Consider the following 24,651-nt stretch of genomic DNA (forward strand, 5'->3'; position numbering starts at 1 on the left):
AGACAGTTTCTGTTACGTAAGTGACCTAATTAGCAGTGGAGGAGAAGGTTTTAAAAGTGTAGTTACTAAATATGAACTGGCTAGATAAAGTTGAGAGAGATATTACTGCTGTTGGTAACAAAAGGCTCCTCTCTCTGGAAGAAAGGTAGATTGTATGATGCTTGTGTACAAACAGCAATGCTACATGCTAATGAAATGTGAATGTAGAGAACATGTAAAAGATTAGAAGGAAATGAAGCTAGCATGCTCCACTGGATACACAAAGTCAGTATTGCATATATGAGAAAGTTGAAAGAAAAATTAGGCATAAGAAAAATCAGAAGAGGGAGAGTAAGGTATAATTTTTCCTGCTAATGCTGATTTTAGCTTTGTGGGCTGCATGATAGTCTTCTTCATTTTGCCCTATCTTCTACATCCTCTTTCATCAATCCTGTTGTCCCCATTTCCTTCTGTATTTCTTTTGTCTTTTTGTTTTCTTTTGCTACTTCTTTCCACATTCATTTCTCTCACTCCTCTCCTGCAGTACATAACACAGTCATCTTATCCCATTTCTCTCCATAACTGTCTTCATTCACTCTGTCCCCATTTTCTGTAATATTTTGTCTTCTGCTTTCTCATCAATACTTTGATCATTTACCGAAATAGTCTCTTCTCTCTTTCCCAACTTATTATGCACTCTACATTCATTACTCATATGTAAGAAATGTCATAAATGATAACCCATCTTACATATGCAGCATATTCCTTTCCTTTCAGTAATGCTCTCCACTCATTTGAATGACATTCAGTTCTCTGAACTTTTTCCATCTGCTTATATTCTAGCCATTGATGTTAAGGCTAATTAGTCTTCTCCATTCAATTTATCTTCTTGGTATCAAAACATTTTACTATTTTCATCTTCATTATTTACATTTGACGGATATTTATCCTCATCTTGTTTGTTGTTAAGACAACGTTTCGGCTGATATACCCTCCAGCCTTCATCAGGTTCTTGGGGAAATTTCGAACCTGGGTTCTCATTCCTAAGGTATTTTTCGATGTTGTTGTTGTTGTTGTTATTATTATTATTATTATTATTATTATTTAGGTCACTGCCTGGAATTGAACTTGGAATCTTGGGGTTAGTAGCCTGCGCTCTTAACCACTACACCATATGCCCATGGGCATATAGTGTAATGGTTAAGAGCGCAGGCTACTAACTCCAAGGTTCCGAGTTCGATTCCAGGCAGTGACCTAAATAATAATAATAACAACATCGAAAAATACCTTAGGAATGAGAACCCAGGTTCGAAATTTCCCCAAGACACCTGATGAAGGATGGAGGGTATATCAGCTGAAATGTTGTGTTAACAAACAAGATGAGGACAAATATCCGTCAAATGTAAATAATGTACATAATTCTTCATCTCTTAAATATAGAACTGTACTTTCATCTTTATGCCATTTTTAGATCCAGTTCAACACTTCCTCTATACACACTTAAATGTAGCTACTACATAAATTAATAATCCTCTCACACCAGCGCATGTTTGAACCCATTCAACATACATTGTATGTACTTTCTTCCTCATGTCTCTATTTCTGTAATCCTGTCAAAACAGACACAGAAGTCTGGTGCAGACTCCTGCCTGGCCAGTTCTTGTCAAACTGTCCAACCCATGCCAGTTTGGAAGGTGGACATTAAATGATGATGATGATGATGATGATGTGTGCTACATTCTAGAGTGTTATCTTTTCCTTTGTACTTTCTTATTTATTTCCTTTGCTGGTACTGGAGCCATCTAGTTCTTCACATTAACACCTTTTCATATGTCATTTGTTAACTGTTTAATAATCTTAAGTTCTACCTCTCTCTGTCCCTTCTCTTAATTTATAAATTCATTAAACATTTTCCTATGTACCTCTTGTTTGGGTTTTCTTGGCTTTTTAAACTTTCATGCAATCTCCCTTCAGCATAATAGTAAGGTATTAGCAACACAAGTAAGCTGTTCTTTTCAAAGTATGATATCAGTATATTCTATGGAAAAATTAGAAAAGTATGTGTGGATATGTATAAGTGTGTGTTCAATATTTAGATAACTATTTAATTATTGTGTTGTCAGTCACTTAGTTGTATAGTAAATAACTTCTAAAAATTATAAGCTAAACTTCTGCAACATCTAGCATAATTTATTACTTTATTTGATGGATTCAATTAGTAATTTGTAAGTCAATCATTTCCATTTCATGTTGACAAAACCTGCTTATAGTTCAGTAATTGGGCTATATATATATATATATATATATATATATATATATATATATATATATATATATATATATATATATATATATAGTCTACACACACTCTTTTTGTTTTGAAATATCTATTTGCTGGACAACAAAATTTCACAATAGGGCATTTGTTCATTCTTCATTGCCACTCTTTATGTTTGTATTTTGTAGATTTGGTGTTGAATTTATTCCATCAGTATTTTGTGTTGATCTCTTGAACTAACCTTCTTTGAAATATATTGTATAGTGTTTTTGCTATGATATATTACTTCAGTGACATTTTTGGCTAGGTACTAGATGTGGATCACATCTTCCAGACTAATAACACATTGCCAACATCTATTGTGCCTGGATGCATTACTTATTATCTCTACTTTTTTTATACATGAGATATTTGGTAGATATTTCTTACTCCTGAATTAGAAAGGTATACTCTCGTTAAAATGAGAGGTGACACAAATGTCATGTTTACAATAGACTGCTCTGCTTATTAATGTTGCTCTCAGACTTTCAGGCAGCATTGTTGTACATAATGCTCTGCTGATCTCCAGAAAGCTTTTCTTTTAAGGCTTTGTGTGTCTATGTATATATAAATTTCTTTTAATCATTGATTATAGGGATCTCCACTGCAATTAACTTCCTTGACTAGTGGGTCAACATGGACTAAAACAGCATCTAAAATGCAGCCTGACATTTTACCAAAAGGAATTAAGATGCATCCTGTTGGCAGGAAGAAAATTGGTGCTGGAAGGCCAAAAGTATGTTTTCTTTAAATTACAATAAAAGTATATTATGAATTTGATTTCGACTATGAAAGGAAAAACAAGTTATTATTATCTCATATTTGGATTATTTGTTTTGTAATTAAAACTTTAGAGAACTTTTGGTTTGTGAAAATTTGAGTATGAGTTAGAATAGTAGAGTTGATGTAATGTTATTTGGGGATCGGAGACAGGTAATGCAAATGGATGATGTATGTTGGGTTTAAAAGCATAAGTCTGGTTGAAAGCAGTGATATGTAGAAATATGCTTTGTTTGAACAGTCTTACTGAAATGATGCAAGATTGAGTTTCATAGCAAAATGTTATATTGCAAACCTGTCCAATCCATGGTAGCATACAAAAATTAGATCTAGATCTTAACTGATGAGATATATATATATATATATATATATATATATACAAAAAAAAAATCCTGTGTAATATTATATTTCTTAAAATAATTGTTGAAACTAACTTTTGTTATACCCAATCTATTTCATACTGAAAATAAATTAGTTTCTTTACAATTTCATATTTATGTAATACTCATTTAGTAATTAGTCATCCAATGATTATGTTAAATATTTTTTATTTTCTTATTCTTCAGTTCATTACTAATAAACATTAATTTATTAGCTCAACCAGGTTACTTTTTACAAAACTGCCAACCTTGTAATTTTTTGTCTATGAAGAAGCATTTACAAATGCACACATTATACTGACACGTGTAAATTTTGGATTTTGTTTTCATACTTTATTTATTCTTTGCATTCTGCTAATCTTTATCAAACTTTAACAAAGTTCACTTAAACATTCATCTGAATTACACTTTTGTATGTCTTCACTGTCATTATTGGAATTTATAAAATTAACTCTGTTCATCCTTATTGATGTTAAGGTGAAATTATTTGAACAAATTGAAACCCCACATTTTTTATTATGATTTTTACAAGATGTGTTTGGTCAATACATATGTATACTATATCATCTAAATAGACTTAATAAATTTTAACATGGGTTTGCTATGCTTAACTAGAATATCTTACTAGCAATGGCTACCTAGTGGAATTTCTTGTCAATGTCAAGCTTGGAGTTGAAGTTAAATATGTTTGAAAGTCCCCTTCTAGTATACAAATTTTTTATTTTAAAATAAACATTAATATTCTTTGATTTATAAATGACTTGTATTTTTTTTGTAATCGGTTTTGAATTAGTAGAGTATATTAAAAAATTGTATTCTAATATGATACTTTACATATTTTATTCAGGGACGTCCAATTGCTGCTGAAAGACGACGTCAACGTCCTACATCTCTTGGAGATAGAAGGCGAGGTCCAAGAACAAAAGTGAAGACTGGTCAAAATGTTGGGAATCAAGTAAATACAACTAAAATGTTTCATGATTTGATAAATGCAGAATTTTTTCTATTTTCTCTTTTGATTAACTTTTTTTAAGGTTTAGATATGTGTTGAGAAATATGCTTTTTAAAAGCTATAACTAAAATAAGATCACTTGAAATATTCAGCAGTTAACTTTACAGTTTGCAGCAGGGATTTCTTTCTACTGTTAAGCAAATTGTTATTTAATAATGCATATGTAAATAAAAGAAAATCTACACATAGAGATAAATTGTAAGAATTAATGCATTCATGATCTTTCCAACAATATATTTAAAAAGTAGTCACTCAATTATAATTTAAACATATTTTTCACAAGAACATGAAATTTTAGAGTGTATTATATATTTGAAAGATGTAATAGTGGTTTGCAGTAAATAATGATTGAAAGAGGAATGAATCAAGTATAGAGTGTGTGTTGAAGTTGCAGTATGAACTTAGGAGAAAGTTTGACCATAGTTACTTATGGAAGCAGTTGGGTATTGAAGACATTGACAGATGTGAGAGAGAGATGACTGGTATGAAAAAAATTAATGGTACTTAAGATAGATTTTGAGCAAAAGAAGAAAGCAATTTTATTTTGGAGTTTCATAGATGAGATATAAGGAGAGATCCTGTTTTGAATAATAATAATGATGAATGTCTTTTCTTTAACGCAACTTAAAACAATCGTATTTTGTAAAGAAAAATTTACTTTATTTAAAGTGTTATAGTCATTTATTAGTTGCTTTAGGTTCATATTTTACTAATCAGTTTTAACTGTGTAAATTTAATTTCCATGTGACAAATTTAATTGATTATAAGTTGTGACTTAAAATTCTATCACAACCATGCTGTGTTATTATGTTATTGCTTTTATATTTTACTCATTAAAATTATCATATGTCACAATGCTATTGAGCACAATAATTTAAGACACTTGTGATGATTTTAAAATCTTTAACATTTCAATTTTTCATTATAAAAAAAATATGGTTTAAATGTGAAGTTTGTGTTATGACTAAATAATATAAATATCTTGCAACTTTTTTGTGGTGCAATCTTTTGAGAAATGTATTTATTTATACATATTACTTTGGTAACATAATTAACATTCTTTTCTTTGTAGTCACTCTATCCTACAGCAGTGGATAATGGAGAAATTGATGATCATCCATCTACTGTAGTTATTGCCAATTCTAAAGATGAATATGTACTAGAGCAGGTAAACAAAAATAATTTTTTTGCTCTCAGTTCATTTTTCTTGTAAAGTATAATTTTCTTTATTTAGTTTTATCTAATTTCTGTTTCAGTTTTTTATTGAATATTTATTATTTATTTTCAATCTTCTCTTGTAACATTTTTAATACTTTTAATTTTGTAAGCTAATTTATACATAGTCATTGCATTGTGTTTTAAAAAGAAATGAAAAATTTGTTGTGAACTCATAGTAAACAACATAACTTGTTAAATGGTTATATTAAGTTTATTACTTCTGTGTGACTAAGCAGAAGTAATAAAAGTTTACTTAATAATAATATAAACATTCAATAGAGAAGAGAAATTATAGAGGTTAACATTTTGGAAACTAAAAATTAAGGAATGGAAAACAAAAAGAATTGTCTGATTTAACCCTTTCCTAACACATCCTAATTGCTTCAGTTAAATCTTAAAATAATCATGAATTTAGATTAATTTGATAAAGCGACTATAACTATTTTAGATTTTGGACTAATGAATTTGGTTTTTGGAACAACAAAAAATTCTTAAATCTACTACTTAGTCTTTCTCTCAAAGCAAATCTAATTACATAGAAAATGAATTATTAGCTAATACACAACTGATTCTACAGCTGCATTTTAGTCTAACATTGTGCGCATGATTGAATTTTCAGTTGAACTAAAATGCACATGAAACAGATGCACCATAAAGGTAAAATAGAACAAAAATACTGGAATAATGTTTGCAGAATGAAATAAATATACATACAAACACAGTAATGATTCATAAAATTTGTCACTCCTCATACAGGTTAATTAAAATTACAAGCAAATAGAATAAATAAAATGAGGTAAATTTGAAATGTACTTTATGAAAATCAAATAAGAAATAGACATAAATATTCCTGCCATGGAAACTTGTTAAGTATCTTACTCTACATAATGCAATCTTGCAGATTGCACATTGGAAAGGTGTTTCAGTTGATAGTCCATTGAGAATTTTCCTTTATCTACATTCACAGCACTCTCTGTTTTCAACCATCACTTTTTTCTGTTGATAGCTTTCATTATTCTTTTCAAATAATTTAAACTGTTCATGTAAAAAATTATTTCTATATGATTGGTAAATTATCAGAATTAGTTTTATTGTGTGTCATGAATTAAAAAAAGAATATCATTTAGGTTTCCTTCTATCTATTTAACTTTATTTCTAATTTCAAAATACTTTACATAATAAATCTAGATGATATTTTAAAATGTTCTTTTGCTAGGATATTTGTAAAACTTGTGGGAGTATTGGCATTGGAGAAGAGAGCCGAGTAATCATTTGCTCTCAATGTGGTCAGTGTTATCATCCATATTGTGTAAATATAAAGGTAAGTGAACATTTTTTTAAATTCAAAAGAATAATTTTTAGAAATGTTTCCTTTTTATATACTTGTCTAGCATTTTACTAAACCATCCTATTTAGTCTTTGTATAGAACTATATATATATACACACACACACACACACACACACACACACACACACACACACACCATAGAGCAAAGATACCAGATAAGTAAACTGGTGACCAAAAGAATTGTTAGAAAGATTATTGAATTACTTTGAAATTGTATCAAATTTTTAAGAACTGGCTAGGCATGAGTAATTTTTATGCTAACTAATTTCATACTGGCATGCTTTGTGTTGAATTTAAAAAGAAAAACTGTATTAAAAAAAATAAATGAGGTGATGAAAGTTACAAAAAAAGTCAAAGCTGAATTAATGAGGAGAGTTAGTCAAGACGAGAGGCAGTTTGGTTTTGTGCCAAGAAGCACTACTGATGCTATCTTCTTAGTAAAGCAACTGCAAGAGAAGTACTTAACCAAAAATAAACCACTGCATTTGGCTTTTGTTGACAGGAGAAAGTTGTGACAGGGTCTCCCACCCCCGTATCTAGTGGGTAATGTGGAAGCTAGGTATAGATGAGTGGTTGGTGAGAGCTGTACACACTATGTCAATAAGGTGAAAGTCAGCTATGAATATAGCAAGAAATTTAGTGCACAGGTAGTTCATCATCAAGAATCAGATTTCAGCTCTTGTTTATCATAGTTCTTCAGGCCATAATAAAGGAATTTAAGAGCGTCTGCCCTTGGGAGCACCTGTATGCTGATGACCTTGTTCTTATTGCTGAATAACTACCAGAACTAGAGAAGAAATTTCAGGTGTGAAAGCAAGGTCTGGAATCAGAGGGCCTTGGAGTTAATTTAGCAAAGACCAAAATCCTTGTAAGTAGAAAAACAGACAAATCACTGATCCCTTCAGGGAGATGGCCCTACTCAGTATATAGAAAAAGTGTTTGTAGAAACTCCATATGGTGTATCCAGTGCAGTCTATGGACACATAAGAGGTGCAGCTGTATCACATTTGGGTTAACAGAGAAAGTAGTCTTTGTATGTAGAAGACATGCAAGTACATGCAACATGAGGAATGTACAGGAAATAGACTTCCTCAAATGTCGGGTGAGGATGGATCCTTAGAAGTAGTAGATGGTTTCTGTTACTTAGGATATAGTTCTGAAAGTGTAGCTGCTAAAATACAAATGGGCTGGGCAAAGTTTAAAGAATTACTACTACTACTTTTACTGACAAAGTGCCTCTCCCTCAGAGTGAAAGGCAGATTGTATGCTGCCTGTGTATGAAAGCTATGCTACATGGCAGTGAGACATGGGTTGTGACTACTGAGGACATGAGGCTTGAAAGAAACAAAGCTAGCATGTTTTGCTGGATGGGTAATGTGAGTGTGTATGTATGATAGAGTGTAAGTGATTTTAGAGAAAAAATTGGTATAAATATAGTGTGTGAGAGAGAAGAGCACATTAGTATTGTCATGTGAGGTGTATGGATGAGGACAGCTGCATCAAAAAGTGCAAATTTCTAATGGTGGAGGGAGTGTGTGGAAGGATAAGCCCAGGAAGATGTAGTACACATAGGTAGAAAGGATCTTCAGATGTCAGACCTGACAGGAGATGACAAGGGACCAAGACGTCTGGTAGTTTGCTGTGCTTGAGAAGACTCATTAAGCTAAGTAAAATTGTGGCTGTCCATGCATACAGGCATGTCCTCTACATCCCTCTCTCAGCCAAGAGATTCCAGTCTTGTGGGCTTAGAGATGCTGGTTCCACATAAAAGCACCCACGCTCATGCCACTTAAAAGCACCCATGTTGATGCCATGTTTGAAGTGCCTAGTACCCTCGGTAAAGTGGCTGGTGTCAGGAAGGGCATCCGGCCGTAGAAACCATACCAAAACAGACAAATGGAGCTCTGGCATCTCTCCAGCTGGCCGATTCCTGTCAAACTGTCCAACCCATGCTAGTATGGAGAACTGATGTTAAATGATGATGATCACAAGACTAGAAAGAAATCTTTATTCCGTAATCAAGAGAAAAGGATAGACCCAAAAATGTTCCATTCACAAAATGACTTGAATCCAGAACCAAAAACTTGGAAAAGTCGCAAACAAAAATATTCCTATTTGAAGAGTAACAGCAAGACCCCCACTCTCTTGTAAAAATGTTTGTTCATGTTTTAATTTCATGTTTTTTTGCTGTTTTATCTAACAAAACTAAATCTACTTACTTAAATTTTAGGTTACCAAAGTTGTTCTTCAGAAGGGATGGCGTTGCCTGGATTGTACTGTGTGTGAAGGCTGTGGTAAACCTCATGATGAAGGCCGCTTACTGTTATGCGATGAATGTGATATTAGCTATCATATATATTGCCTTGATCCACCATTGGATCAAGTACCTAAAGGACCATGGAAGTGTAAATGGTATGTTTAATTAAAAATATAGTTTTCATGCTATTTTGACATTAAAAAAAAAGTTAGATTATTAAATGTTTTTTTAAATGAAGCCTTACATTTTTAATTGTTGGATTGAACAGTTTTTAATTGTGGAAAATTCTGTTATAGGTGTGTATGGTGTGTTAACTGTGGTGCTACATCACCTGGATTTTTGTCCCAGTGGCAAAATAATTACACTTTATGTGGACCGTGTTCCAGCAGGACAACTTGTTGTTGTTGTTATAAAGCCTATAAAGAAGAAGAAGTAGTCATACAGTGTGTACAGTGTGATAGGTAAGTTCTGTGACATTTTAAAATTAATTTAGAAATTGTTAATTCATTATTGATCGATAATTCTATAGATGCATCTTCACTTTTAAATATTGCAAAATTCATTTATCTTGGAATATTCTTTTGTACATCTTTTAGCTTATATCTAATTTTATTGTATCTGACATGTCTGGATTGAATGGTCAAGACAGTGTCATTGATATTGCAGGGAATTCATTGAATGTATACAAATTTGAAGAGATATAATTAGATAAAATAAACTTTTGTTATTCAATTCTTTCATTTTTCAATTAGATTTTTTAGAAATGAACTTGAGTTTGCCTTATGTAAGATAAAGAACAAAGAAAAAAAAAACAATAAGATTTGTGGAATTTCATCAACTCATCATTCCATGGCTGTTCTTGTATCTGAAGTTGAGATACAAGAACAGCCATGCACTCTCAGAGGTCTCTTAACATTTCCGTTAAATGAGTTATCAAAGAAGTAAAGAATTTTGTGGTTAATGACCAGCTCATCTAAACATCTCAAATATTTTGGATAGAAAAATGTACAATTAGTGATACATCAGCAATTTACTCTTTATCCATGGATGCAGTAGCCCTTACCTTATCACACTGTTTAGACTATGTAAGGGAATGAAAGAATCACTAGTGTTTCATATAGGGTATCTCCCTTGAGAGACAACTGGTAAGCCTCTTAGGCTTCTTTTTATCATCCTTGAATAATCCTTAAGTTTTATAGTAAAAGTGGGTTATACATCTTTAGATTGTATACCTGACTTTCCTACTATAATATTAAGGAATATAACGGAACGCTGAACTCCAGACTATCAACTTAAACAACATTTATTCAGGTGGTAAATATATACATCTTTAGTTCTTGTTGTTACAGCTTCTGTTGTTGGGACGTTGTTATGTAGGTGTGAGCGCGCTGTCGAGCGTAAGTCCGAAAGATGTAGAGAGACAGCTTAACACGTAAAGAGGCTGTCTCCAGAGTTCGAATGTTAGAGACACTCTTGACACGTCCATTGCTCTATGCTGGCCAGCAAGAAAGAGAATGAATTGAGCGGGAACGCTTGGTTGTTTAATTCTACGCATGCGTGAGACTACGCATGCGCACGGCGTTACTACAGTTTCAAAACTAGCTATTGATATTTTTTGCTAAGGCTCACTTGAATGTATCTTAAATGTTGAGTGAAGCAACTAGCATTCAGTTAGTATAACAGTCTAGGAGGTTCATCAGGAACACAAGCATCTCACTACTTCACAAACGTTGATTCTGATTCTGGAGAACTTTGTAGAGTTCATCCTGGTCAAGCAAACTGCCTTGGGGCTGACAAACTAGGGTCCTGTCAGTTATATAGCTTATCTTCCTCCCTGTCAAACTTATGTCCAGTTGAGGTGGTATTGCCCCACCAAAGAACAAGTGTGGCCAGGAGAAGGGAAACAGCAGTCAGGAGAAAAAAACTGCATTTGTGTAAACCTAGATCTCTGAATCACTTGTGGGTAATGCAGCTGAGTAGAAGGGTTCCAAAGAAAATCCTATTTTGGCCAAACTTTCAAGTTTCTCACAAGTTAAGTCTTCAGAAGTTGCAGAGTTTGTAAACATCTGAGGGACTGTACCTAGGAATATACATTATCTTTGAAATTGATAAAATAATTTTGAAATGAAAAATCATTGATAAGTTTGAATTAAATCACAGTTTATATGTAGTTATTTGAGGCTTTGAATCAGAGAGAGAGAAATGTGTGTTGGAAGATATGATTGAAAATTGGAATTGCCATGGATTAGCAGTTGAAAGGGAAAGATTCAGTAAATAAGATCTACTGTATCTTGATGTGAAAATGAAGGCATTCAGAATTCCTATTTAACATTACCCAATTCAAAATCCTTATTGTGTAGTTCCTCAACCATCAATTTCATCATTGCAAGAACTCCATCTAGGAGACCCCTAAGTCTGCATCATCAAGGCACCAGATATTCAGGTGTATGTCTGGCCTTGTGATATCAACAATATCCAGTGTGAATACTGTGGAACCAATTGGGTTGCTTTGCTGATCTCCTGTAGAAGAAAGCATTCAGTGATCACAAGAGACAAATGAACAAGGGCCTTTTGATGAGTGGAGGATGACATCTCTGAATTTGAATTAAAAGCTGCTAATTTTTGCTGTAGTTTGAAATCTACCTGAAGGAATCATAATTGAGAACTCATGAATGTCTTAAAGTTGTAATGGTCACTTCACACACTTTGTTAGTACATCAAGCTGAATGAATGTGAATTCTGAATTAAGACAGTTGGAGACAAATGACAAATTTGCTATTAACACAGCATGTATAAAAGTACATCTGGCTGCTTTGAGGCATAGATCACCATTAGGCTTAAAGAGACAGAATATGTTAGCTCCCCAAAACTATGAGGTAAAAATAAGACAGGATTAGAAGAAAATGTATATGCAAATTGAAACATTCCAAATGTTCCATTGATGACATATTCACTAATTTTGGCATTAATGGTTTTGTTTTGAAGTTTGGATGTTAACTGACATTGCTGAAATTTTTGTAATTGACCCCCAACTTAAGGTGAGAAGAAATGGGTAATGTGAATGATTCAAATTGCCATTTCAGGGAAGAAGTGATCAAACCAGTTTTCTTATCTGATATGTAGAAATCACAAGTAGGAAAAACTAATTAAATCCAACTGATTTCATTATTGTGATTATTCTCTTGTGCAGATACAGTAAATGTATATTATCAAAATCTGATATATTTTAGATGGCTCCATGCTAGTTGTGATGGCCTAAAGAATGAGGATGAAGCAGAACGAGCAGCTGATGCTGGCTATCACTGTTTATTCTGTCGTCCTAAGACTGGACAACCAGGACCTTGTAAGTTTAAATATATAAATTTATTTTGTTATTCAGAAGAGGAATGTGTATGTCTGTAATCTTTTTACTCTTTGTAGATGAGATTAAATTGTCAATATTTATCTTGAAGTAAGGCAGTGAGCTGACAGAATTGTTAGCAATCTGGGCAAAATGCTTAGCAGAATATCATGTTTTTACATTCTGAGTTCAAATTCTGTTGTGGTTGACTTTGCCTTTCATCCTTTTGGGGTCAATAAAGTAAGTACCTCTTGAGCACTGGGGTCAATGCAATGGACTCCCAAATCCCACTCCAAATTTGCTGGCCTTGTGCCAAAATTTGAAACCAATATTTATCTTGAAATGATACTTGTTAGTTGTTTGATTTAACCATTCAGATTGAGGCAGAGGGAATGCTTTATATGGATATAGAGAGTGGGATATTCTGCAGAGATGGTAGCAATAGAGAGAGGTACACCAAAGGCATTTAAGTGCAGAGTGTATACAATCTTGAAGTTAGAGTAAGCAGATACCATTGAAGAAACTAGAAGTATTGCAAGGAAACTATAGCTGAATGGTAGATTAAAGCTGTCAAAGTGTATATGAATGAAGGCTTACCTATCAGCTGGAAAGCCATTTTACTTTGACTAATGATACACATACAGGGTCTTTATTGTTCCAGAAGTATGAACTTCAATAATGAGATATATGCACTTCATATTGAATTAACAGCTTTGAAGGTATTATCAAAAGAATCATCTTTAATATGCAGTTTTTGGTTTTGTAAAGAGTACGCAAAGAAATAAGGCATAACCTTAATTAGGAGTCTGGCTAGTGTAAATAAAATATTTCATCAATTTTTAAGTACTAATTAAAAATCTTTTATTTTTTTGTTTTTGTTTTGACAAAATTAACCCCTTGCAGAGAGGAAGTGGTACTGACCGCATCAAAACATTTGGTGTGTGAGCAGTGTGATGTCTCACTCTGTGCAGCACCGTGTTTCCAAATATACCACGCTGAGAAGAATCTGTAAATACACTGTAAAATTCCTTGTATGAAAAATTGTGTAGTTAGTAAACAGCCTAATACTGGTACACAGCAAAGATTGTCGGTACTAAATCTGTCTGCAAGGGGTTAATATTTCATAAGTTGAGTGAGTTAAGAAAATTTTCTTTTTTATGATGTAAACTTTTTTTTCAGTACCCCCTACTCCACCACCACCGCCGCCACCACCACCACCTCCACCACCACCACCACCGCCACCACCTCCAGCACTTCCTCCTCCACCACCACCTCCTGAGCCAGAAGAGGAAAAAGTCAGATGTCCCTCACCAGTTGTTATACCTAAGGAAGTTGAAGAAAAAAAGGTTGAACCTAAAAAATGGCCCCAACCTATTCCAGGTATGAAACACTAAAAACTTTCATTTGTATAATGCTGATTTTCTTTTTTCCTTCAGTGAAAAGATACTCAGAGGGTGTTCAAGTTTAACCCCTCTAATACCAACTTGCATGTGACTGCCTCTGGTTCTCTGATACAAACTTCATACTTAAAAGTGCTCTACATTAAAGTCCATCAAAATTCCATGTTAACTTATGTTCACTAGCCTAAAGTTATTTTCTTAAATTTGTCATTATTTTTGAAAATTAAATAATTTCAAAATTAATTTAAATAGTGTATTAGAACAGAAATATGGTAACAAAAAGGTTAAAAAAATTTCTGAAATATGATTCCAAGGACATCAATTTGCTTTAAAATCAAATTATGTAATTTAGAACTATACAATTATTTTATAATTTAATATGATACACTTAAATGTTCAGATTCTGATACACATGAACAAAAGTATCTTTGTGAACTACTGACATTTATGCTATACAAAACTGACCTTTAAAATTTAGCTTTTTACAACTAATTTAGTTGCTAATTTTGCAACATACTGGCATCCCATTCAACAAAGAATTTTATATTCTCAGCCTAAATTTGAAAATACAAATAAGCATTGACCTCATGAATCTGTAGGTTCAAGATGGTTATATATATGCATAAAAACACACCTATGCATAAAGATTCAATGTTGCTCACTACATGTGTATACACACATTGTGCATACACAAGCTATATATGCAAACACATAAACTCAATCCTGGTACTAAGTGCATATACTTGGGAGTACATTCATGCACACACATTCACATCACATATACACATACCACTTGCTTCTGGTATGCCTATATACATGTATACAGGCATACCAGCACATGTACACACAGTGCTAAAGATAAAAACATGCAACTTGGGATATATGTGTATTCATATGGACACACACACACTAGCTTCAAGGCAAGATAGCTTCCAGAAAGATTCTTAACATGCCTGTTTAACTGTGTTACATATATTGACTAATGTATATTCAGCATTATGTATGTACAAAACTTATCAAAATTACATGATATCTCATTTCATTTATTGAATATTCATGTAGAACATTTTGAATATAAATGGATGTTGAAAATTATTCTGTAATTTAAATGACATGTGAATTATTTTTTTTGAAAAATTTAAAACATTGACTATTAGTATGACCATGTAAATTCTTTGGATATTTGTTATTTAGAAAGGTAGACCATATTAGTTCGGATGCTTTGCTTGAATCTCTCTCTCTCTCTCTCTCTCTCTCTCTCTCTCTCTCTCTTTCTCTCTCTCTCTCTCTCTCTCTCTCTCTCTCTCTCTCTCTCTCTCTCTCTCTCTCTCTCCATATACACACAAACACACACACACATTATGAAATTATTATATTGTTTGCTTTGAAGACTGCTTGATTATGACTTAGTAACTCTTCCATTTGCAGCTGCTGCAACTATTACTACTTTTGTGTATGAGTGTAGAGACAGCTATTTGCAAGATGCTTATTTTATTAAGATTACTGAGAATGTTTACAAAACTAGTGTTTATGTTTCTGTTATATAACTTAGAGCATCCACTTATTTTAATGTTCATGGTTTGTATTATCTTATATCAACTTGTTTTGATGTCAGATAATGAAATGCAAAACAAAATGAGTTTAGCTTCCATTTCTTAAAAACATGTTATTGTAATAAGACTTTGAAGAAATGTTTTAAAATGTGAATGAGAAACATAAGATTTTTCACTTGGGGAAAAATAAAAAAACATTAATTTGGTTGAAATTATATTTAATGATTGTATAAATGTGAAGTCCTGTAATGAATTTGAATGTATTTACAGAATTGCCAAGGCAATATATTTATGAAGGTGTAACATTATCAGCATTGGGATTGCAACATATTCAAAATATAACTGCTAGCATGGCGATGAAAAAGAAACAACGATCCCGACCTAAGAAGACTGACCCTCAGATAAAACATCCAAGTGTTGCTCGTTTATTAGCTCTAGGGCAGAAATCAGACTCATCTCTTGAGAATGAAGATACATGCGAAAAAGGTATTTGAAATTTATTTAACGCATTCACATTTTGGAGCTGCTAATAAAATTGTGTTATTTACTTTTTGCTTTTTGTAGTTTAGGAGGAATATCATTATCATCATCCGTGCTGATGTTGTACAACTACTGCCATCACATCCATCAGCAACAACAACTGCACAGTTACAAAATAGTTATCTAATGTGTATTCAGTGAATCATTGAATTAAGTTGAAATCTGATAGAAAAGGTTTCAAACAGTGATCTGGAATGAATATTACAACTTAAGAAACATAACTGATTATGTGCAATTGAAAGAAAATTTGGCTTGCTTTGTAGAAATTCAGTATTGTGTTGGTAATATAATGAGTTGTTGCATTCTAATTGTAAAACATTTTTAGCTGAATTAAGTGCCAATTAATGGATGTTCACACACAATGAATGTAAATGTTAAAATTGACTAACTAGAGGAAAAGTTGAAGTACATGTGCACAAATGCCTATTTTGGTATGGTTTCTACAATTGGATGCATTTCCTGAAACCAAACACGGTGTACTGGGTGCAATATTCATGGCACTTGTACCCGTGAAGTTGCTTTGCAACTTGCAGATGGAAAAGCCTAATGGAGTCCTTTGTAACTGAAGAAAAATGATGGGGTGAGAGATGAGCTGATTTTCAACAAGGTGATGAGAAAAGGTAAAGTGTTTATAGTTGTGATAGTGTGTTAATATTATAAGTAATCGAGTAGACACTATTGGGAGGGGAGTTTGGAAGGGAAAAGGGCAGAGATTAGTGTCAGTGTTTAGTGACAAAGGGTGGACAAATTCATATGACAAAGGCAAGTATGAGCAAGAGGTGTGAAGGGAAGGGGAACATGAAAGCGAAAAAATATAGACCCAAGTGTAATCATTCAGAAAGTGTCAGTGAAGCGAGATGAGGAGGTCATGGGAGGTAGGCCAGAAAAGGAGAGATGAGAGGGTGTAGGCATGACAGAAAATGAGAGGAGAGGAAAGGAGTCATGGATAGCACTCAGCAAGCATCACAGGTTGAGAATTAGAGTTATGAATGATAGGATGGTGCTTGAAATGGATAGGGCGATGGATGGGGAGGGCAGGAAGAAGGTACAAGTGGGATGATGAGGATGGAACAATACAGGCTTTCATATACAGGTCTAGTGAAGGGTGGTGTGTGTGTGTGTATAAATATATATATAAATTGACAGAATGAAATAAAATATCCAAGGCTGTAAATAGTTTTCAGAACATTTATATGGAAAAAGGTCTTACAGCTGTTTCCGGGATATTTTATATATCCTTTCATTACAGACGGTGTGAGAAAATGTTTGAGTATTAATTATTGTAGAGAAGATATGAAGTACAGAGGGAAGTAAGAGAATGAAAAATAGAAGTGTGATACATAGGGACATTGTATTTGCAGTTCCATTATTCAAGTAGAATGGTGTATATAAGTCATGAAGTGTCTCGTACCTTGTGTGTGAGTTCCTATTGTAGTTATATTTGGTCATTCCAAGCATAGAGCCTTGTAAATGGCGTTCAATTGAGGGGGTTTTTTGGTGTGAATAAAATTTGGGAATGTGTTTGAAATATTAATGGATAGACGGAAGGAGGAGAGATGTGTATGATTAGAAAGAGGAGAGAGGTCAAATCAAAAACAGGAAGAGAATGGGAGGAAAAAGAAAAAGGTAGGGAGACACAAAAGAAATGAAGAAAGAGGAAACGAACTGCAAACCATATTTCAGAAATACGTCCCAAAACACAAGGCCAACACAGAAAAGTACAAGATTCCTAGGGATAGGAAGGCCCTCATGCAATGAGAGACAAAGGTTGCAAATCACCTCAACCAACATTCTTAAAGTAGCAAAAAGTCCTGCCTAAAACCAACATTGATGGAGATTGAAAAAAGCCTGCAACAACCCTATGTGTAGTGTACTTCTCTCTGTGTCTGCTATATATACATGAGTGCAGATGTAGTGGTTAACAGCTAGCCTTCGGCTGCATCTTTGGACTCTGTTGTGTCCATCACTCTGATTGGTTGGTATTGGCATATTTTTGTCTCTTGTTCTATCTCGTGCCAAGGTGCAACCCAACCAATTGCAGCCTTCAGATAAGGTCACATGGGATAGTCTTTCTGAACCCGTGTTTGAGCCGATGGTATCTTATAAATAGCTAGCTGTTACATCGTCCCAGTTGTCAGTCGGCTTTAGACTTTCTGAGGTCTAGCTGCTGACCACAGAACACACAGCCAGTTCCAGCGACGACACGACACCACTTCATGGAGATCCAACACTTTGTTCAATAGCTTACTGCAAACTCCTTTGTCGCCACCACCAGCGTCTACTCCAACTTCTCTATGTATGCACCACCAGCAACTATCGCACAGCTTTTATCCACGCTGTTTGTGAAATGCTTCACCATAGTTAACAGCGAATACAACCTGCGAGAACTCCTGTACCAAGTAACCGGCCACAGCATTGAAGCCTCAACTCTAACACAACATGTGTCCTACTTTGGCTTTGCCTTGCCGCTACAACTTTTTGATACAGCACTTCAAATACTGTGTACCTTGGATACGAACTGGTATATTTTCCATCCTTGTGTTTGGACTTATAGACTCTTCTATGCTCTGTATTTCTCTCATACACATACACTTTGTTTATATGATGGCCTGTCTTATTATTGTGTTCATTATGTCGCACTCACACACACTGTGATGTAATATGTTGCACTCACACACACAGTGATGTAATAAGTAACGAGAGGTTAGCTGTACAGAAGTGCAAAAATATATTCTTTCTTATTTTTTTGTTAGGACATTATTTGTACCACTGCTACTGAGTTTTTTTAGTATATAGGAGTAGGTTTTGATTCATTTTCATAGCATCATTTTCATAGCATCATTTTCATAGCATCATTTTCATAGCATCATTTTCATAGCATCTCCAATTAAGAAAATTTTTCTTAATATAAGATTAATTTAAGAATGATGTTTTTTTAAATTAATTTATTTTAGATATGGAGATTTCGACTGAAATAAAAGGATCTGATATGGATTCTGATTCAGTCTTCAGATCATCTCAGTCAACAGTTATTTCTCAATATGATGAAATTAAAATGGAAGAAGGAAATGGTGAAGAAATGATTAAGAAAAAGAGACAAAGAAAGCAATTAGGTCTTGGTAAGTTAAGGTGTTGGGTCTTGATTAGATTTTCATCATTTCGTTGATGAAATTTTATCTTCAGCATTAAATAATTCTTAGTTGGAATTGGTTTATTAACATTCCGTCTATAAATGTTCTGATTACAGGAGTGGGTGGTTTTATAGTTCGGCAAAGAAATGTACGCCTGACCGCAAGCCGTCAGTCACCATCTCGTCAGGTTGATGTTAATGAAGATCTATTGAAATCAGAAATAGGAAATACAAGTTAGTACAAAAGGATTGTTAATTTCAAGTTCTTAATTATATAAAAAGCATTTACTGTTAGGTAGTTAGACAAGAAACTATTTAATTTTAAACATTTCAAAAGATATTTTAATGAATTAACTTCTTTAGTTACAGACTTTTATAATTGTGTGAGTGATGAGTATATTATGTAATCTAATATAGTATTGTTTTTATGATTTAATATTTGCATAAACTTATTTTCTTCAATTTTAGTTGAGGGTAGCTGCATTGATGAAGGACCGTCTTCAATCACAGATTCATCAATCAGTGGACTGATGTCAGACAAAATAAAGAAACGTCGCCGACAGAAAAGGAAAAGTCAACTAGAAGATAGTTTCCCATCTTATCTTCAGGTAAAATATTGAATTTTTACTTTTGGAAAATTGATTTTAGTATGAAAAATATTTTATTAAAAATTACATCAAATTATGTAAAATGATTAATATTTTTAAAGTAGGTTATAAGCATTTAAATGCTTTTGTCAGAATATATGTTTGTATCTCTAGATATTCCTTTATGCTCTATTAACTGTCAGGATCCAAACTAAGCATTAATTATATAAACCTCATGCAGTTACACTTCTACGCCAATGTAGGAGAATCTATAAATACTGTGAACACCCCTTTTTGAGTTAATATAGATAAAAAACAGGTTTAGCAGAAACATTCAGTTCAGTTACACTTTGAACCACATCTTATACAATGTAGAAAGTTTAACTCTTAAATTCCTCTATTTTCACTCTAATAAATTTCCTTTCCTGTTGAAAACTAAAAATTTTGATGAAATACTGTTAACCCAGTATAAAAATTATGAAAAGATTTCATAAATTAAGAAAAAATTTAGTGATAGGATGCAATGAATGTTGGTGTATATTGTGAATGTTATTTTTACCTCCTGTGATATCAGTTTCACCTGTTGAGGTAAGTTGAATACAGACAAGCTGATTATACAGGTTTTCATATATATTTCAAAATATTAATTCCTTGACATCAACTTCTTGTCTCCAAGTTGAATTTATACTCCAGTAGTCTCTGTAACTTGAAAGCTGCACAACTCACATTAGAAAAAGTATTCTGAAATATGCACTGATTTCCTCCATTCAAAGTGAGAGCTGAGAGAAGTGGAGGTAGGTGATAACTGAAAACATTAAGGCCCACATCACCAATAAATTACTGTTATTTACTCTTATTACAAACATTATGGATAAAGGCAGCTGCATAAAGTAGTACTGATCACTAAATATGGATGGAACTAGTAGATGAGGGAGACTGTGGAAAACATAGGAGAAAGAAATTAATGAAAACTGACCCCAGGATGTTGAGTGAGCCACATGACAAAGGGCCAAGATGATTGGTGATTTGCTGTGTTTGTGAATAACTGTCCATCACAGCAAAACCGAGTTCCTAAAAAGCACCATGTTTTGTTTATACACATTCTTGGACCCTGCCTCTGCACTCATTCTCACCTCATTTTCCAACACCCATCACTCTTCTAACTATAGAACTATTCAGGTGCTGTAATTAAATAGGAGTAGAACTACAAATATTTCATCCCTTTTTGTGCTACATATTATCCCTCTCCCTGGAACCACTTTCTTTTGTCATCCCCCCCCTCCCTTCATTCTCAGTATCATCTCTTCCCATTTTATTTTCCACTGATCATCCCTTTCTGTGCCACCAGTTTACTTCTCCTTTTCTCTTAAGCTACCACTTATGATTGCTATATTCTCATATCTTTCTCATATCTGTCATCAACTCCCCTGACCTTAGTTCGCCAGCCACTCTTGTTGTACCACTGATCTCTATCTTTGTCATTTTTATCCACCCACCCTACACATCATAACCTTATTTCTCATTTATCTATGGTTTTATTATACTGCTGCTCTTCACCTTTACTGTGCTGCCACTTATCACCTCTTCCTCCCCGAGTCACTTCTTTTTCTTCTATCTTCTCCATCACATATTTACTGAAAACTACACTTTCACTCTTGTTCACCATTCACTGCATTCTGTTGTTCTCCTCTCTTACTCTTATGAATTTGCCCTTCCTAATGCTTTGTTCCTATTCTCTCTTCTACTCACTTTTTGGTACCCTGTTACCTCATCAACACCATTACCTCTCTTGACAGTAATTCCTACTCATCTTTAATGTGGGGTAATCATGTTTCCTTTACAGCATAGCAGCTGCTCTTGTCCTAGCATATTTTAGCCTTTCAACACTAGGCATAAAGTTACCTCCCTCTCTATTATACCACCACTCAGTCAAGAGGATGTTTTGTTTTGTGAGTTACTTGGTGATCTCATTAGTGCTGGTACCATAAAAGAAATGCCCATTACACTGTAAATTTCATTCTTTGATGCAGTCCCATGGTTTGTCATATCCTATTGAACCTCTGACATATGCCAGCAGGGAAGGTGGATGTTAAATGATTATGATGAAACCCACCAGTATCCTACATTTTACATATATCAGTAAATTTATGAATTTTCTTTTAATGTGTACCATTCACTAATGAAAGCATTGTTGCAATAATCAGCTACATAATAATTCTACTCCTGCTCAGAATTGATAAATGGTGGTGTGTGTCGATAACACTGAAATATTATGTTTGTCCCAAGTTCAAGCTGTATTTCTCTAATTAAGTCATTCACAAATAATAATAATAATAATAATAATAATAATAAATAAATTAATAAATAGTATCACAGATTTCTAACTACCTGTTATAATGCTCAAAAATTGAAAAGTCAAAAGAAATTAACTTAACAAGTCCAGAATATGAACATATATGGTGTAAACAGGATGTTTTTTTCTATAGACAATGCTTGGTTCCTGTTTTTTTTTTTGGCTTCAGGCAATAGCACTATTGAATCGGCTTTATGTGTGCTTCAGGACACAATGGTTGTGGCTACTTGCAGTACTAGACTTTAAAAGTCTAGGAAGTTCCTTAGTTATTTTAAAATGCTATTTAATTTATGACTTTTTACCATATCTATTAAAACCATATTGATAAGCATTTTCAAGATTTTTGCTAATTTTCTCATTTTAGTTTATTACTCTTTATGGATCTTAATCTTAATAAATTTCTCTTTAATTAAATCCAACTCCTCTTTCATATTTCTGTTCACATCTGAGAAATAAAATACTGCATAATCTTGGAATAATAACTTCTTGTTCATTATTCTATGTATGCTTTCTCTTCTGACATGAGCTGGACAGGTCGTCATGATCTGAGTCCTTATTTGAAGTTACTAAGTGGCCTTGTGGTTAAAAGACATGATTACGTAGTTCTCCCAGATCTTGTCAGTCATCAACTGCCCTCTCTTCATCATGTACCAGATGTCCTCATTCACCACACCTGATGAAGGATTCTGCCACCCTTAAAGTGCTCATTGGTGGTCTTCGTTGGCTTGTTGGGTTGTTGTTGTTGATGTCCTGAACCTGCTAGATGAACTTAACTTAATCATCCTGATAATGCTTGATCATAGGAAATATTTTTCTTTCTCTGGGCCATGGATCATGCATCAAGGTTGAAGCTTCCAACTGTTGTCTAACCTTGAACAAAGAAAGTTAAAATTTGCATGCTTCATAACATTATATTAGGTCATCTATTTGTCTTACTAAATTTTCTTCACTAATACCCAGAGCATCTGGTATATATTGAAAAACAAAATGCATACATTTATGGTATATAAAGTATATGTATTTTTGAAAAAAAATGCGTATGTTTTCTTTTTCTTATTGAGGCATAACCCTATGTTCTGATTGAATCACTATTTTTTCAGTAAACAAATCATGAATTATTCGTTCTTAATATAATTGTTTAATTTTTTAATTTTAGGAAGCCTTTTTTGGTAAAATGCTTCTTGATAAATGTAAAGACTCTAAAGAAAAACTGGATAGTGATAGTGAAGGAGAATCTGCAGGTTTCTCTCACAAATATGCAAATGCAGACATAAAAGATTTGTGTGAAGAAACTCCCATTGGTCCATCGTCACCTGCACCAGGAACTAATGTTTCTGAACAGTCAGAAGAAATGCAACCTATTGTTGGTAAGTGATAATTAAAATTTCCCTTTTTCATATATATCCAGTCAGTTTTGCTTAACAAGTTTTCTTTATTTAGATACTGAAATTCACATACATTAAAGAGGGTTATTCTAAATTTTCTTGGAAACAATTTTATAAATTTAATTTTTTGTTTTGAAGCAACTAATTTCTTTGTTTTAAAATGATCTTCAAGGTACATTCCATTAGTTTCTTCAAATTGCAGATTGGAAACAAAATTATATAATAGTATTGTACTTAATAGGACTAGTATAGTTCGTGATCTAGATGTATCTACATCAAACGAATTGTGGCTCTGACATAATGAGTCAGGCTGTTATTGGGATAAAAGTGTATGGAAAATGATGTGTTATATATGACTTGACAATAGAAACAAAATTAGGGATGAACTGAGTTACTGTCATTGTTGTTGTACTTGTCACATCTGTTTTTTTTCCATGCTGGTATGCATTGGATGAAACTTAATGAGACAGTATTGTATGGATGGATGTTCTTTGTGTTAAAAACCCTTGTTTTCCAGTATGGCGTTCTTTTCACCGGTTATCACTTGTTGAAATTGATGAAACTTGTCAAGCTATGGAACATATTTACAGAAGGTGTAAATGCTGCTAATGGTTTACTCTTGCAGTGTCATGATGAAAACACATGCACATGCAAATGCACCCCTTGCCACCTGACTGGCTTTGTTCAGTTTCTGTCTACCAGTTTCACTCATAAAGCATTGGTTGGTGTATTGTTCTAACACAAGGCACTTGCTAAAGGGTCATACACAGCAAACACTAAACCATAGGATTGAGAAATGAACTTTCTAACCACATTTTTTTGCCTTGCCTATGCTTTTTTAAGTAACAAGGAAAACAAAATTGGATGCATGAATGTCATACTCAGAAGTATGTGTATGAATGAGAGATTGGTTAAGTGTATCTCCAGTTTACAAACCAACAGAGTAGCTTGATGGAAAGATCAGACAAGAAACAGTGAACAAAGCAACTGAGTTCTTTTGAAACACCACTTGATTAATATTTAAGTGATATCTCTGCCAGTAGATTAGTGATTATCTTTTAAAATTTACTA

General features: G+C 33.4%; 1 protein-coding gene across 50 annotated transcripts in view; it reads left to right on the forward strand.

The window, feature by feature from the left end:
* The window catches only part of LOC106883022 (histone-lysine N-methyltransferase 2C), a 218,650-nt gene that overhangs the window by 37,603 nt on the left and 156,396 nt on the right, over positions 1 to 24,651 (forward strand). For 42 of the 50 annotated variants that reach the window (XR_016241013.1, XR_016241014.1, XM_089348824.1 and 39 more), the window contains exons 17-29: positions 2,892 to 3,032; positions 4,304 to 4,411; positions 5,541 to 5,636; positions 6,903 to 7,007; positions 9,266 to 9,447; positions 9,589 to 9,753; positions 12,523 to 12,635; positions 13,812 to 14,012; positions 15,856 to 16,071; positions 19,080 to 19,244; positions 19,373 to 19,489; positions 19,724 to 19,863; positions 23,352 to 23,562. Coding sequence is in view for 48 of the 50 variants with exons in the window: in XM_089348824.1 (XP_089204950.1) it covers positions 2,892 to 3,032; positions 4,304 to 4,411; positions 5,541 to 5,636; positions 6,903 to 7,007; positions 9,266 to 9,447; positions 9,589 to 9,753; positions 12,523 to 12,635; positions 13,812 to 14,012; positions 15,856 to 16,071; positions 19,080 to 19,244; positions 19,373 to 19,489; positions 19,724 to 19,863; positions 23,352 to 23,562 (1,960 nt within the window). In the remaining 2 variants the exon portion in view is untranslated. The remainder of the gene's footprint in view (positions 1 to 2,891; positions 3,033 to 4,303; positions 4,412 to 5,540; positions 5,637 to 6,902; positions 7,008 to 9,265; positions 9,448 to 9,588; positions 9,754 to 12,522; positions 12,636 to 13,811; positions 14,013 to 15,855; positions 16,072 to 19,079; positions 19,245 to 19,372; positions 19,490 to 19,723; positions 19,864 to 23,351; positions 23,563 to 24,651) is intronic. The other 8 variants (XM_089348828.1, XM_089348839.1, XM_089348848.1 and 5 more) reach the window with 3 other exon arrangements.

This window comes from Octopus bimaculoides, chromosome 3, assembly GCF_046866305.1.
Source record: "Octopus bimaculoides isolate indiv1 chromosome 3, ASM4686630v1, whole genome shotgun sequence".
NCBI classification, from domain to species: Eukaryota; Metazoa; Mollusca; class Cephalopoda; order Octopoda; family Octopodidae; genus Octopus; species Octopus bimaculoides.